The sequence below is a fragment of the Empidonax traillii genome, unplaced genomic scaffold (assembly GCF_003031625.1).
Source record: "Empidonax traillii isolate 1590-97213 ecotype Southwest subspecies unplaced genomic scaffold, ASM303162v1 scaffold1061:size393372, whole genome shotgun sequence".
NCBI lineage: Eukaryota > Metazoa > Chordata > Aves > Passeriformes > Tyrannidae > Empidonax > Empidonax traillii.
In genome coordinates this window covers 293,425-309,648 of record NW_020956254.1, presented here as the reverse complement: position 1 = coordinate 309,648, position 16,224 = coordinate 293,425, and the positions used below count along the sequence as shown (strand labels likewise).

Here is a 16,224-nt window from a genome sequence, read left to right as displayed (position 1 = left end):
TCCCCGCACTCCCCGTTCCCCTCGCCCGGGATCCCTCTCCCCGCTCCCGGGAGCGCACCCCCCTCAGGCAGCAGCGCGCGGCCCCGGCCGCCCGTGCCGGGCGCGCGGCGGGGGCGGGGCGCGCGGCGCGGAGCGGGCGGCGATTGGCGGCGGGGCCTGACGGGCAGGCGGGCCCCGCCCCCCCGGCAATGTCTATCGCGCGCCGCGCTCCATGTAGGCACTTATTCCGCTGGGATAGAGCGGCCGGAGCGCGGCGGCGGCGGCGGCATGGCCGGGGTCCCGATCTGCGCCCTCCTCCCGCTCCTCGTCGGCGTCTGCGGGGCCGTCACCGGCTCCCGGATCTATCCCGCCAACGAAGGTGAGGCTTTGCCGGCGGCCGGGCTCCTCGCTCCCCCGGCGGGGTGCCGGGGGCAAAGTTCCGTGCCCCCCGGGCTGGCCACGGTGCCCTCTCCCCGCCCCGCTCGCCGCCGGCCCCGCGCTGTCCCGGCCGGTCGCTGCCCGTCCGGCGGTCGCGGAGCTGCCCGGGCGGCGCTCCGGGGGATGCCCGCGGCACCGGCACAGGTGGCTCGGGGCGGAGCGGCCGCCGCCAGCCCCGCGCGTCCCCCCGCGCTGTCCCTGCCCCGGCCGGGCCGGGCCGCGGGGCCGCAGCGCTCCCGGGAGCGGAGCCGCCGCGCCGGGGCGGCCCCGAGCCGCGAGGGCGGCTCATTAAACCGGTTCTCCCGGGAGCTCTCGGCGGCTCCGCGCCGTTCCCCGGGGCCGGGGTGCAGCCCGTTCTGCGGGACGGTCCGGCGGCGGCTCCGCGGGGCAAGCCCGTGGTCGTCCCGCGTCGCGGGCGTGGGGCGCCGGTCCCTTCGGGAGCCCCCCGCGAGGTCTCTCAGTGCTCGGCTGCCCTCCCGGGGTCCCGGGGAGTACCGCCTGTCCGCTCATCGCCGCTGTGCGGTCGCCGTCCCGGGCGGCGGAGATGAGGTGCCCGGCGCTCCCGGGAGGCGCTCCGCGGTCCCCCGCAGGTGTGCTGGGGCTCCGCCGCTCCGCGCCCGGGAGCGGCTCCGGCGCGCCGGGAAATGAGCGTGCGATTCCTCGGACCTACCCCTGAGAGAGTTTCTAAGTGTTTTAAGATATTGGCGCGGTCGGAACTAACATTTCGTTTCGGGTGGAAGGTGGATGCGATCGTGCTCCACACATATGGAAACGTTCAGGTAAACGATTTATTTTAATATTGCCTCTTGGCAGCTGGAATTTAATCTGTTTTATTTGTACCTTTCTGCAGTTACCTTGCTGGATTCCAGATCAGTTCAGGGAGAGCTGGGGTGGATAGCAAGTCCCTTGGAAGGAGGGGTAAGTTTTAAACCGCTATCTGATCAAAAGGGTAAAGGGGGTGATTAGTAACTTTCAGAGAGTCCTAATGGCTCGATTATTGTTGATTGTGGTGAGGAGGTCAGATTTCTTCCTTGGCTTACCAAGTGAATTACTCTTTGTTGAAGAAACTCTATACTCCCTTTGGATAGTTCTGTCATGGAAGAAGTGGAAACCAAAAGGGCAGAAAAGAGGTTTCAGAATTAGGAGATTGGTTGAGGCATGGGCTTAGATGCCTATTTAAAACTGAAATACCAACAAGAAATGTGATCTGCCGGCTGAATTGGCATTCTTGACTGCTATTATTTTATTTGTGGACCGTCTCGGCTGGGGGATGTTCAGGGCAATTGCTGTTCTATTTCTGGATGAAGGAGTGGGGATCAATATACACGATAGACCTTATGGTGTGATGGGACAGTTGCCCTATTTCAGGATGTAAACATCATATGTTTTGGTCTCTGAACAGATAAACTGCAGCACCCAGTGCTTGATGGTGGTTCCTTGGACTTTCTTTCGATGTACTTTTCAATAAGACAATTGTAAGAGAAGGTTGCTTAAATGCACTGCCCAGTGGTGGTGTGAAGATAGGAGGTTCATTGCTGGGGCTTAGAGCCTCCTTTCTTAGTGGAGCTGCACGCAAGGTAGATCTATTTGTTTAGTTTAGCTTTATATTAGTGGGTATCTGTGCCCTGACCTGCAGGGTGCCCAGTGCTTCTGTGGGAAACTCCTGAGAGTGTTGGACTTTGGAGCTGCAGGGTTATGAAGGAGACTGTACTTCATGGGACTTTTTTTTTTTTTTAATAAGCAATTAGAAAGGCTTTTTCTTTCTTCAAATGACCAATTTAAGAAAAATGCCAGCAATGCACACTAAACATGAATGTAAAAAAAAAATAATCTCAAATCCCTTAAATATTAAAAGAGCAAAAGCAGCTTAGAATCCTTAAGCAGAAGTAACTAAGTCAAAGTGATTGAAAAAAAGAAAAGTGCTGAAAGATCAGGACCTGTGCACAACAGAGCACTGGATTCTTCAGGAAACCTACAAATTTACTTTTTTGTGTGTGTGTGCGTTCCCACTCGTAATTAGAAGAAGCAGAGCTAAGGAAACAGCAGTGAGCGGAAGGAATCCGAGGTTGCGTTGGCTGGTGATGCATTATGCATAAGCTCTGAATAACCATAACATGGGAGAAAGGGGGATTGTTTTGCTCCCCCATTGTTGTTCTGGGTGAACTTGACTACGGTCCTGGCTTGTGCTCTGCCTGAGCACGCTGTGCTGTCCCCAAAACTCGGTTTTTCAAAGAGGAGGGAAGTGATTGGCAGGCCTCTGGCAGCGCCCACGGTGCACATTCACTGCAGATTGCAGGCAATTGCCCTCATCTTTTGACAGTGTGGAAAGGTACAGCTCTATCTCGGTAAGAGTCGGGCTTCCTTGTTAATCCAGCACCCTGGAAAGGTCGATTAATAAGGCAGGGCCTTTCATACGGCTCTCCAAGGGGTATCTATGCTGTATATTAAAACAGGACCTAAAATACAAGTTTTAATAAGTCAGCAATAGAATCAATGATCAGAGGACAGCTGTATTTTATTAATGGCTGCTGGATTCCCCTTTCCCCCCATGTTTCTTCTGAAAGCACCATGCAATCTTGAGAAGGAAATGTGTGCTCTTATTGTGGACGTGACTCGTTTCACTAAACCTACATACGTGTGTTCTATTTTTAAGCCTGTAGTGAAAAATTTAAGAGTATATGGCCTGTCTCTGAGATACAGTGCTTGGAAGGCTTTTACTTTAACTTCATATGCTGCAGATTTATTTCAAGCAGCAGTGACAAACTCCTTTATCTTTCTGGGAGGATTCTGTCCTTTAGTGTTTTTCTTTAACTGTGTATACTTTATTGTCTATTAAAAGAGGTATTTTTCTAGATCTGTACCACACTGTTCCTAAGGCGTGAGGGTTGTGTGGATAAGAAGGGCTGTAGATAAACATAGTAATTTAGCAGTGACTAGCAGTAATCAAATATATAGTAGCCCTGGAGGAATTAATTAATTGCATTATGAACGTAATTAATGATTTACTCTTGCATTTCAGAGTTGAAAAGCAGGTTTTGTGCCCAGAATGTTTTATTCTGCATCATTAAACTGTGGGAAGAGTTGAATTATAAAAGTTAATTTCAGCTTGAAAGGGGAAAAGTTACAGCTTTGACCACATACTTAGAGTTACAAGTCATTTGCAGTGGCTGGAAATCTGGGGCTGTAGTTATTTTCAGCTCCGTCAGAAAAACACACAAATAAACCCGACTCTGTATGTTTGTGTGTTGGTCAGGAGGTGGGTGTGTTGAGAACTCGATCTGAAAATTTGCTGAATTCAGTTACTGTCTGTCTGTTGACCTCAGCGGTCTCTTTATTGAATCCTCTAGCAGCATCCTCCATTGTGTAAATGCACTAAAGGAAATCCCATCAACAAGTATTATTTCCCTCTGCTTCTTCCTTTCCCTTGTGTCACACACAATATAGGTAGCATAGACAATCTGAAGATAAGCAGAATGGAAAGTGATGGATCATAAAGACAATATTGTAACTCTAAACCAGCTCTGTAGCAGCTGTAAATTAAACAACTCTGTCTTCTTACTAACAACATGTTATGCTTTACATTGATAGATGACTTTTTAAGATGTATTTTTTCCTTTTCTGTGAAAAGGAGTGACATGCTGAGTATTGATTTCCCCCCCCTCCTTCATTTTAATTTGCAGTTATCTCTAGGCAGCAAATAAAATATTATTCTTTCTGCTCCTAGTGACTCATGGTGCTAACTGCTGTCATTCTATAAACGGATTCAGCTAAGCTGGAAGCTTTTTAAGTAAAAATCACTTGCATAAGAGCAATCCTTGTGAGAAGAATGCAGGATATTATACAAGAAGCCCTTTAACTTTAAGAAGGCTTCTGTTTATCAAAGCCATGGCTTCAGTAGTTCTGAAAAACACTTCTGGGAAGTCTCTTTAAAGTTATTACTGTTTTCTAAGGATAACGTTATATGCTTCATTGTATTGCCTGCAAACCTAGTCAGCATATCATTATCTAATATTTTTTAAAAGAAGAATAAATTGAATAGTATAAATTGAAGTGGTGTGTTTTTTGTTGTTGGTGGTTTTTTTTTTTTTTTTTTTTTTTTTTTTTTTTTTTTTTTTTTTTTTTTTTTTTTTTTTTTTCTTTTTTTAGAACTGTTGGGTGTGTGTGCTCTCCTTTTCTGAGTTCATCATGCTGAACCCATGAATCTCTTCTTTCCGTACCCTCCTTGGATTACCTGTATTGTTGTTGTTTCATAGTCACGTTGCCTGTTAGTTTGGCACTTCTGAAGATGTCTGGACTTGATTTGAGGGGTGTTGCAGTTTTGAAGCACGCTGCTACCCTGATCTTTCAGCACTTTACGTCTCTGTTAACCTTTTGGGGTTTTTGATGATATGAATGTAGCTGTTTTATGACGTTTCCTCCAGGAAAAGATACTTAATATTCCTTTTTTTCCCCACCTTCCCTCTAGTAAGAAACTGCTTGGGTAACGAAGTCATGGTGATGTTGCTGGTAGACTGATGCTGTTGTCTCTTTACCTGCTGTTCCTTCTTTAAGTGCCACCAAGTCAAGGACCCAGTTCTCTGTAGACAGCTGTGTCTGCCCAGCTCTGAAGTAAAGACTGTTTGCCGAGTGTCTGGGATAGGGGTAGCCCAGGAAAGGAGTTGGCAGCTTAGAGAAATAATAAGGGCTGGCTTAAGAATTTTTAAAATATGTGATAGTCATGCCAGAAATGAGGATGTTGTTGTCTCCATCTTGTGCTTTTTGTGTGACTAAGTTATGCTATGTCAGTGTTGGATATTCCCATGTCCAAGCCAGAGCCCACGTGTTATCCGCTGCAGAGGAAGCTCTGTAGGCCGGTTCTGCACAGTGAGTCTGTGAAGTCCTGTTTGTAGCCCTGATCTAAGCAGGGTCCTGTGGACTGAACTGTAGTGCCAATAAACCCAGTCAGTTGATGCAGCGTTCTTGGATTGGTTCAGAGGGCCTTTAAAACATGATTGCTCCTCGAGGCATTACTTGATTTGGAACTGGTTTCTCCTGGACGGATTCTTCCTTTAATGTCCAAGTAGTTGAGGTCCTGGCTGTGGCTTGGTCTGCTGGTTTGTTTTTGTTTCTTTGTTTGTTTGTTTGCCTGTAATGGCAAACCTGAAGACTGTTTGCTGTGAAGCTCAGTTGTTCCTTTTAATGCTGATAAATATTTTTCTTCCCCTTTTCCTCTCTGCAGTGGGAGGAAGTAAGCATTATGGATGAGAAGAACACTCCGATCCGCACCTATCAGGTCTGCAATGTGATGGAGCCCAGTCAGAATAACTGGCTACGAACTGATTGGATTCCCCGTGAGGGGGCTCAGAGGGTATATATTGAAATCAAGTTCACCCTCAGAGACTGCAACAGCCTGCCGGGTGTCATGGGAACTTGCAAAGAGACTTTCAACCTTTATTACTATGAATCAAACAACGATAAGGAGCGTTTTATTCGAGAGAGCCAGTTTGCCAAGATTGACACCATTGCTGCTGATGAGAGCTTCACCCAGGTGGACATCGGAGACAGGATCATGAAGCTGAATACAGAGATACGGGATGTGGGACCACTCAGCAAGAAAGGGTTTTATTTGGCTTTTCAGGATGTCGGTGCCTGCATTGCTTTGGTCTCTGTTCGTGTCTTCTATAAGAAGTGCCCGTTGACAGTTCGGAACCTGGCACAGTTTCCAGACACTATTACTGGGGCTGATACATCCTCTCTGGTGGAGGTTCGTGGCTCCTGTGTCAACAACTCAGAAGAGAAGGATGTGCCAAAAATGTACTGTGGGGCAGATGGCGAGTGGCTGGTGCCCATTGGCAACTGTCTGTGCAATGCTGGCTATGAAGAACGCAATGGTGAATGCCAAGGTAGGATGAGCCATATTGTACTCTTCATTAGGGCTTAGTTGAATGTATAATTGAATCAGAGATGAGAGTAAATGGAGTAAAGCCAGTAATTAGCAGCCCCGTGGGATTCGGTGGGACAGAGGGGTTTAATGAAGAAGTCCAATAGCTCCAGGTGGCAAGGCTAAGAATTACATAATGTAAAACAAATGATACTGCCATAATAGGCAGAAGGTGAAACACATTTTCTAGCAGGGGCCTAAATTTGATTTGGCTCACGATAGTCACCGAAGTGTAAATGACTGCATAACAGTGCAGTTGAGCTACCGTTGTTTGAAGAGACAAATCTTTCAAGTGAGCTTTGTTAAGCACAGGAAATTCTGGCAAAGTCTCCTTTGGATAATGCAGTGGGTTAAGAACCAGTCTGCGAGGCAGGGACAGGAGTTTTAGCTGGATTACTTTCCCCACTTTGGGAAGTGGAAGTCTTTGGTGTTTTACTTGTTGCAAATTTTTAGCACTAAATACCCTTTGATATTTGACACTGCTGCCTTTGTTAAATATTTTCATTTCTCAGAGAGTCTCTATTGTCAGTTAAATAATAGAGGTGCTAGGATACTCTTAGAAATGCTAGAAGTCTCCACCCCACCCTCCCACACACACACACCATCCTGTGTGCTGCAGAATTGGGGATTAAAGTGTGTATAAAAGACAGATTCTCCTAAAAGAAAAAACCTCAATACCTAAATTCTCTACATCTCCCTTTTCTGGAAAAAGAAGTTGTAAAAGATTAGGGAAGGAGAGAAGGGAGTTTATAAATATCTTTAGCCTCTGCTTCTAAACTCTTGCTCATGTAAGCATAAATTAAGATCAAACTTAAATGGATTCTTGCACAGGTCAGCGAGCTTAATTCTGCCTAGTGCTGAACTGAAGGTGCTCAGCTCCTCAGGGGATTTGGAACCATGTTTTCGGAAAAGGCTTTTTGGAGCCAGTTGCCTTACATCTTCTTGGTGTTCTTTTCACGAGGTCACTTTTTTGGTCTTGAGACTAAGCGCAAGTTAGAGAAGCAAGTAACTGACTGCTCTTGGGCTGGACTCCTAAGAGAATGGTGTCTTTTGAATGTCTTACTTGATTTCTTTTAAATGCTAATCTACAGTCAATATGAAGTTCAGTAATATGTGTTGAAATTAAGCTTTGTTAGGAGAGAAGCACTAAGTGTGAACTTCAGCCTTAATTTCTAGAGTTGTTGCTATATGGCAAAAGCTTAGGTATGATATAGTGGCAGTAAAATTGGTATGGGCTGTACAGAGAACTGCAAGATGAGCAGCACAATGTCAGGGCATCCTCTATGGGGTAAATTACTCAGGTTTTTTGTTTGGTTGGTTGGTTTTTGTTTGTTTTGGTTTTTTACTATTATTTTGGGTTTTTTTTTAATCCAGTGAGGTGGAAACTTAAAAACCTGTTTATTGTGAGATGTGTGAACCTGTGGCTGTGGTACTGACTGGGTGATGTGGGGAAAGCCCTTGGTGGCTGTGGAGATACTGTTACTGCCTTAATAGCTCAGTAACTTCTGGGCAAAGCTTCTCGACACATTTACAGCCTGGCTTCTGAGAGGAGGAAATGAATGGGGGGGGGAGCACATCTTGGTTTATTGCACAGGGATTATTCTGCTTTCTCCTAAAGGCCTATTAGGTCGGCACTGGGTCATTCTGATTGACACAGATCTACCATTTTTCAGCGTCAGTGGCCCAGACGTGATGAGCTAATTGCCTAACAAATCCTGTGTTGTTCAGGGGAAATCTCTTGAGGTTTTTCTGGTGGGCAGTGGTTATACTGGCATGCACTTTGAATTTATTTTAGTAGTGTTGGACTAGACCTTAGAGATGAATGTCAGCTCACCTAACAGGTCTCGGCTGCACCTGAGCAAGTCTGGGCTCAGGAAACACAATTTTCTGTTTCCCAATTAACAGGAAGATCAGATGATGCCATACTGACAAAGGCAATAGAAACATTCTGTCTCTTGGGCTCTCCAGGGTGCAGTTGGCCTGTGCTAGTCACTCTGAGAGCATTCGAGCCAGCACATAATTTGAAAGTGCTAAACCCATTTCACCAGTGCTTATTTGTGGTTTCCTTTTCTCACACTTGCCATTCTCCAGCCAGAGCAGTTTACTGGGAAGTTCCTCTTGGTGCATTCCTGAAGCTCACCGGAACTGTGCACCTCCACTCTGGTTTCCAGCAAGGCTGTTAAAGCAGTTTGGCCTTTGACATCGCTGAACGAGCCTTCCCCTTTTCTTTCCCCTCTTGACTTCATCGTTTAGCAAGTGTTCTGCTCTGACAGGTTTTTGGAAGGGAGGAGGAGGATGAAGTGAGGAGGATTCCTGTGGTTTTGGGACAGAGGACTGGGGGCAGGGGGAGAGAGTTTGAGTTTGGGAAAGTCTGTGAGAGGGTGCTGGTCTGGGACTGGAGCTGGTGAGCAGGTTCCACCTCAATTATTTTTCAATAGGTTGGCTGTGGCAGGACAAATACAAGGAAAGGTCAGAGGTTGTCCGTTTCCTCATCCATCTTCCCTTGTGATCCTAGGGTCAGACTTAGGGTTGATTAAGATCTTAAATGTTTGACAAAAGCTCAGTGGGCAGAAATAGTTCAGGCCAGTTGCACTTGTTGGGAGATCCACAGTTGATTTTGGAATTCCTTGTCTTCTCCTGGGACCTGCTCTCTGCCACGCAGTGCTGGGGCAGACCAGCTGGCACTTGGGTTGTCCTTTGAGCTGCTTCAAGTTCACTCAACCTCCTGATTTTTAAATAATCCATTTTCCTTGAGCTGCTTTTGCTTAATTTCTGATGTGTGTGTGGGAAGCATAATGGAAAATCACTTCACATCTCAAGTTATTCCTGTAGTGGGAGTTAATGACTTTCTGACCTTGAACGGGATTTTTAAAAAATTGAGTCGGTGGTTTGGAGGTATTTGAATATGATGACAAAACACTGTCCTTCCTCTGACTGCTATTTTTTTTTTAACCAGTTGACTTTATTGATGATGATTGTCTTACTGAACATACATAAGTGCATGTGTATTTACATATGCAAAAACCCAGGGCAGGAAGGAAAAGGAGCTAAGTATTTTGATCTGTATTTATTTGGGAAGCTTCACAGGTGGGTCATGGCAGTGGTTCTACAAAATTGGTCCAGATCAGTAAAAATATTATGTGAGCACTGATTCTTTGCTTGCAGATGAACTTGTAGCTGTGAACCTAATGTAAAAAAAAAATCCATGTTGCTGGTTTTTTGTTGGTTTTTTTTTTTAAATTTTCTATTACTGTTTATTTTCCCTCAAATGTTCTGTGTTAATGGCTGTCCATTTAGGAGAGCATAAATGTGGAATATTGTTGATGAACTTGACTATCCCAACTAGTGGCACGTCTCAAGGCTAAGGCAATTAGTGCTTTAGGGCAAAGCTGAGACATAAAGTAATTTTCGACTTCTCTTGTACGCATCATTGTTATGTAAATTGTTTTGTTACACATTAATATAATGTGGTTTGGATTTAGTTACGATTTCCTTATGATAAAACACATATCTTTCTAACTCAAAGGAGGAGGGGGGGGAAAAACAAGCAGGAAGGGAGAAAAGACAGATTAAAGAAGCAATAGACTGCAGCCATCTGTGATGATTTTGATGTTGTGAAATTACAAATCTCAATTTTAGACCTGCCATTTAGTATAAATATGTGAGACAGTTGAGATTTTTACTGTGATACTGTAAAGGTTATGAGAGCCAACAGCTTTGTCTTCATCTACACTTGCTTCTGAGTTGTGAATTGGCCAATTGGCAGAAAATCCAGTGTCATTTAAAATATGGCTCAGTCCTGGTTTCATATCACTGCTGTTTTTAGAATTTTCCTCGGAACTTTGATAAGAGCATCCCTAAGAAGTAATAATTTGAATGATAAGATTCTTTTTATCTCAGAGGCTTTGAAGAGTGGCTGTGATCGTTGAAAGCAGCAGTTCAGTTTACATCAGAAGGGTACAGTCTAATTATATGTTTTTCTGTGATAAGATTTTTGGATGGTGGGTTTTGTAGGTGTGGGGAAGTAAAATAATTTGTGAGTACTTTCCCATTTTAGACATGGATGAGTTTTTTTTGTCAGAATAGCACTGATGTACAGTCTGGCTGCACAAAAGGGTAATCAGAAGGGTGACTAAGACAGCGCAGATTTGAGATTTCAGAAGGATTTTTTTTTCAGGTTGATTATTTTTGGCAGAGGGGAAAAAAATGCATAGACTCAACATGTTACGTTTTAAAAGGAGCTGAGGAGACGGAAGCTACCAGGCGGGGCCGGGGAGCGATACTGAAACACAGTCTGTCTGAACCAAATTTAGTTGGTTCTCTTCTCTGCTGATTTGGTTATGTTATGCTCTCATGTAGCTCAATAGATCTTCCAAGGGTTACTCCCTCTGTGATTTTATTTATTTATTTATTTATTTATTTATTTATTTATTTATTTATTTTGGTACCACCTGGTGCATTTCAAAATATCAATTTAAATGTCACTGCAGGCTCTCTGTTGCTTTTCTCCTGCCTGGCCTCCTCAGAAATCAAGCTACAGTTGTCAAGCAGTTGTCCCTTCATGTGTTGCTTGGAGAAGGGCTGGGATTGCTTCCTTCTGAATTCCTGACAAAATTTCTGCCAGTACACAGGGGAGCAATATCTGGTCCTTATTCTGTGTGTTACTGGTAAAAAGCACGATCCTCAGAATCAAAGCCAGATGAGCTGTTGTGGTGGTATGAATTTCATGGTAGGTCTGGGTAGTCTTTTGTGGGACTTACAGCCCATCTTCTGGTTTCTGTGTGTGTTCTTATAGGAAAAAAAAAAAAAAGAAAACAAAACTTTCCAGACAGCTCATCTTGCGTGTGATGAGTTCGGTATTTAGATCTTGGCTGGGTAAGGGTTATTATCTGTCTAATAATATGCTCCACTGAGCTTGGTCTTTATTGCGCCTCTGAGAAGTGATTAAAGAAATGCTCAGCAGTACACTAAGGTCTTTTGAGACTGCATTAAAAAGCCCCCCAAACTTGTGAGATAAATATCTTATCTGGTTTCGTTCCATTATGTCACATCCTTTTCAAATGTTGCAGGGAGCAGGTGAGGTCACACGGTTTTGTGAATCAGAGACAATTAACACTCCCATGACTAACTGGCCATTTTATGAATATTCAGAGCCTGCTTCACCTCCCTGGGAAGCAAACATGTTGGTTCCCTTCTCCTTCCTCCTGCTGGAGACCAGGGAGGCTCTTCCTGTGAATGGGGATTGGCAGCTGTCGCCAGCTTTGCCTTTTGCATGCAGCAAATTCCTCATTTACATCTTTTGTATACACCCTCATGCAAAGTAGCACACCCATTTCCCCACTTCACAAAGGAGATAAGAGCTTCCTTTGGAAAAGCCAGCCAAAATCTCCTTCTGTGTATGCAGAGCTGAAAGATTTGGATTTTATGCAAATGGATTCTGGTTTGATTTTTTTTTTTTCATCTCTTTGTTTAAGAGATAGTGTAATATTTGCACAGTATGCTCCTGATGTCTCGAGGTCTCCTCTTGACTGTCATTCTTGCCCCAAACTGCAGCTTCAAGCCAGCCTGTGGGAAAGTGCTCCAGAACCCCGGCCTTCTGTGCAGAACGATGGCTGGGGTGTGGAAGTGCTGCTTCTTGTGCCTGGTGGGGCTGCAGGTTCTTGTGTGCCATCTCCTCTAGATGTTCTCCATCACGAGGCCCTTCTATAGCTGCATCCTCAGCTGGGGGGTGGTGACCAGGTGCAGGAGGTGGGATCCCATTTGTGCACACACACATGCAGAAAAGAAACGTTGCACTTCATTTAGACGCTTCCTCTTGCTTGGTACCAAGGACCTGCTCAGCCCTGTTCTAGTGCCCTTCCCTTTGCTGTGCAGGCTGCAGAAATGGCCTTGGCCCGTGGTTACAGTGTGGTGAAAAGGGGCTCCCGGCACTTGGGCAAGTAAACATGCAGAAATGCTCTGCTGTCTTTATTTATTGAAAGAAAATAATCTGTGAGAAAAGTTCTGCTTTCTTAAGCCTCATGATTATACGAGAACCCGTATTTTATTTTATTTTTGGTTTTAGTGGCTTTCTTTTCTTTTTAACTTTGCTTTATTTCAACTTTACTTAAAATTGCCTTTGGCTTGAAATAAAGCTGAGGCTCATTAAATGCTCCCAAAACACAGGGTTGTTCAGAATGGATTTGTTGAAAGGTTTATTGATATAAGTTAGAACACATGCTGCATGAATGTACTATATTTCTTTAAAGTACTGTTTTTTCATTTTGTGTCTTTATAAATCAGTGGTATGAAATTGGGACCCCGATCGTGTTGGGGCTACATCCTATAAGAAACCAGAAGGAAAAACATGGTTGTGGGGAGTTTTCGTTTTTGTTGGATGTCCAATTAGTGTTTAACTTGAAGGTAATTTCACAGGGGTAGTAAACTGCGCAGTGTGAAACCTGGTGGCGTAATTAAATGGAGGAAAGGCTCTTTAAAATAACAAAGGAACGTGCAAAAACTTTGCTTTTGTCCTAATAGTCACCCAGAAGGGGAGGTCATGCTGTTTAAAGTACAATATGGATGGGCTATTAAGGTTTGGAGGAAAAAAGGAGGGGGAAAAAAAAGAGCTATGCTGTACAGTTGGTATTTGCTTTGGCTCATTTAGTCATGGATGCCTAGAAAAAAAGCTCCATTTGCTGGTTTGCTTTATTTTTTTTTCTTTAGATGGGTGGGTTTAAATCTCACTATTATTAATCTATACAAAGCCAGTGAAAGAGGTGTGCTGGGAAAACAGGCCTTGGATTCACTGGGGGCTTGGTGCTGCGTGGCTCAGGCTGTGGAGAGGTGGTGGTTTGAGCAGCCTGAGCAAAGGTGGGGTCCTGGGCAGGAGGAAGAGGAGGAGGGATGGATGCTCTTGTGCTGCAGCAGTTGGAGGATGGAAGACTAGGGAACCTTCCCAGAGGCCCACAGGATGTCTGTGGTTGAGATAAGACCGGAGTGCAGACTGACTCCAGTGTCCTGTGTCCCCTCCTCACTCATCAAAAGCAATTGGTCACCTTTCTCTGACAAGGGACCCCATCTTATATGCTGGAGCTCCCTGAAACATTATTTGAACTAAGGAGATCAATAACTATTGCTTCTGCTTGTGTATGTGAATGCTTTGTACAGCCACACTACAAAGCTGCAGTACAGTGTCTTAATTACCCAGATAATCCTGTTTGCTTGTATTTTTAAACTATGGAGCGCTGGGTAATTATTCAATTCTTAATAGAAGGCAAATGGCAATGTAAACAATAATTAGGATGTTAGACTAATGTGCTTCAAAGCAAATTGGATTTTTTTTCATACCGTTCAGCATGAAGTCCCATAAAGCTGACAATTTAGTGGCAAGCAAGCAAGTTCCATTTTGCTCATATTTTCTGGTGTTATCTCTCCATGCCTTGTTTCTGTGAATGAGTTTGCTCTGTTACTGCTGTCTGCTCCAGAACCAACGTCAGGTTGGTTCTCTCCATTTGCCTACTCTTTCCTGCAGCTTTTTGTCCCCTGCAGCCAGGGGTTAGAGGTCAGCAGCATCCCAAATTCCTTCCTTTGCCAGGGCAGGTGGGCATGGAGGGATCCAGCTGGTGCTGCTGGTGTAGGTGGCAGCAGGCTCCATGGGCTGTGGCTGTCTCAGGTCAGGGTCCAGAGAAGAAGGATCAGACTGAGCTTGGTGACTTAAGCTCTTCCTGCATCTGGGTTCAGGTCTTCTGCTTGCCAAGCAAGGCTGACTTTAGCCTTGGAAATAAAGACATACTTCAAGGGAAATTCAAGTTTTTGGCTCTTTAAACTTTGAAAGCGGGGTAATATGCTGGTGGGTCAGAGCTACTACTCATTAGTAGCTTAGTTGGAGAACCTCAGGTTTTACTAGAAGCATGATATGAGCCACAAACATGGATGTGAAACACTCAGTTGACTTCTGTTCTGTCTGCACAACTTGTGCTTGTAACATATTTTAGTGCTTCCACAGACCAGTAATTAAATCCTGCCATTGTATCAGTTCCTCACATTGTGTTTAGCCAGTGATTGAAAACTGCGTGTTGGTAGCAAAGGCATTAGTCAATAATGCTGCTGCTTTCTGAAATACTTTGATAATGTCTCTGTCACACCGAGGGTTTTGTCGGGCCTTCGCCATGTGTTCTTAGCGGTCTGAAGGGATTGAACAACTGCCTTTATTTTCCCCATTATCAATGCTAAGAAAGGCCAAAATATTTTCCAGTGTTGATGCTGAATTGCAGAAATTGAATTACAGAAATTTAATTTTAACTACATTTCATTCTTCTGTGAAGTGTGTTTGTGGGGGAATCAATGGAACACTTCAAGATGTTATGGCTGAATTTTTTCAATACTAATACAGGCTATCTTTATATTAATAAAGTGTGCACTTAGAGGGTGTGGATTTTCTTATTGTAAATCTCAGAGGCTTTTTGCCAGGCCACATTTTAATAGCCCTAATTAACAAGTCTGTCTTTCCATACATCAAACATTTCTGTCTGGAGAGTTTAAGAATACCGACCAGCGCTTCTGTGAACTTGGGGCTTGAATTCATTTGTTTTCAGTTTTAAGTGTTTTCTGCTGTTGAAAAAGACATCGCTGCTGCTTTGAAAACAGTTTCCTTTTGAAGTGTCCCGGCCTAGCAATGACTGAAGCAGCCAATGGGCAAATTAGCATGTTAAAGGACTGGATCAATACCTTCCCCTCGCCTCTTCTCTGCTGGGGCTGGGCAGCCCTTGCTCGGGGTCTGGCCAGCTGCACCCCTGCGTTTCCGGAGAGCCATTAATAGTGGCATGGGTTGGATCAAGCTGAGACTGGTTGATCCAGTGCCCAGGCTCTTTCAAGGATGGCAATTTGAAAATGGATTTGAGGGACCTGATAGCTTTGGGAAGATCAGACAGCTTGTGTAATTATAAACAGGATTAGAAGGAAAGTGTAGGGAGAAATAGGAGATCAATCGCAGGGCAAAAGTTGGCTGAACTCCTTCTGATGCTGGAGTATTTTCGGTTTTGTTGTACTTAGCTGGTGTGTGTAGAAGATTTCTTTGGGCTTTTTCAAGAGACAAGTAAATACAAATTAAAAAGAGGGTGTGTGGGCAGTCCCTACTGTTTCACAGCTTGGGGGCAGTGGCTGCTGGATAAGTATAGCAGGAGATTCTTAGAGACAACTGTGTTTGCCGACAAACTGAAGACGATGGTTCTGACTTCCCCCATGTGTGGTCTGCAGCCCCTGCCTGGGTGCCTGCACACCTGCAGCAGCACCTTCCAGGAGCACCAGGTGGGATGCTCTCTCTTGTCCTTGGCCTTTCTGGTTGCCAGATTCCTGCTCCCTGATGCAGGCCTGGGGTCTTGGCACAGCGCTCAGTGTCTGTGCCCTGGTGGGAGACGTGGCCCCTGCACCTGGGCTTGGTAGTGGGGGGGAAGCATCGAAGGTTCCTCCTGTGGCCATCAGTGTTAAAATAATGAACAAATGATTGCAGTAATCAAGATGGCTCTGGAGCTGTTCTGAAATGGAGGCTATTTCTTGGGAGGCTTCCTGCGGTCTCGCACGCCAGAGACGCGAGAAGATAACAGAGTTCTGTTGCTGTTTCTTTGTAGTGGCTTTGGCGTTTGCATCTTGCACATCTGCCAGCCTTCCCTTAATCTCTGAAGTCCCGTAACGCAGGTTATTAGGTTGACACATTTTGTCCACTCGTAATTACTTCTTGGATTTCCTCATTTATTTTTGTGGTGATCAGTAGTGTCCAGGGTAGAGCTAATAAGACAGCTGAAATGAGGACCAGGTCCCTATGCGCACTCCACCTGCTCATTAATCAAGGGCTATGCAGTTAATGAGAGTAATTTCCAGGTAATATTTAATCTCAGAGTAGCAATAGT

General features: G+C 44.9%; 1 protein-coding gene across 2 annotated transcripts in view; it reads left to right on the top strand.

Annotated features, from left to right (window-relative positions):
• The first annotated feature begins 220 nt into the window (after positions 1-220).
• Positions 221-16,224, top strand: part of EPHA4 (EPH receptor A4) — a 105,978-nt gene continuing 89,974 nt past the window's right edge. The window contains exons 1-3 of one of the 2 annotated variants that reach the window (XM_027904483.1): positions 221-358; positions 1,268-1,335; positions 5,636-6,299. In XM_027904483.1, coding sequence (XP_027760284.1) covers positions 268-358; positions 1,268-1,335; positions 5,636-6,299 — 823 coding nt within the window. In that variant the 5' untranslated portion in view covers positions 221-267. The remainder of the gene's footprint in view (positions 359-1,267; positions 1,336-5,635; positions 6,300-16,224) is intronic. The other variant, XR_003573596.1, reaches the window with a different exon arrangement.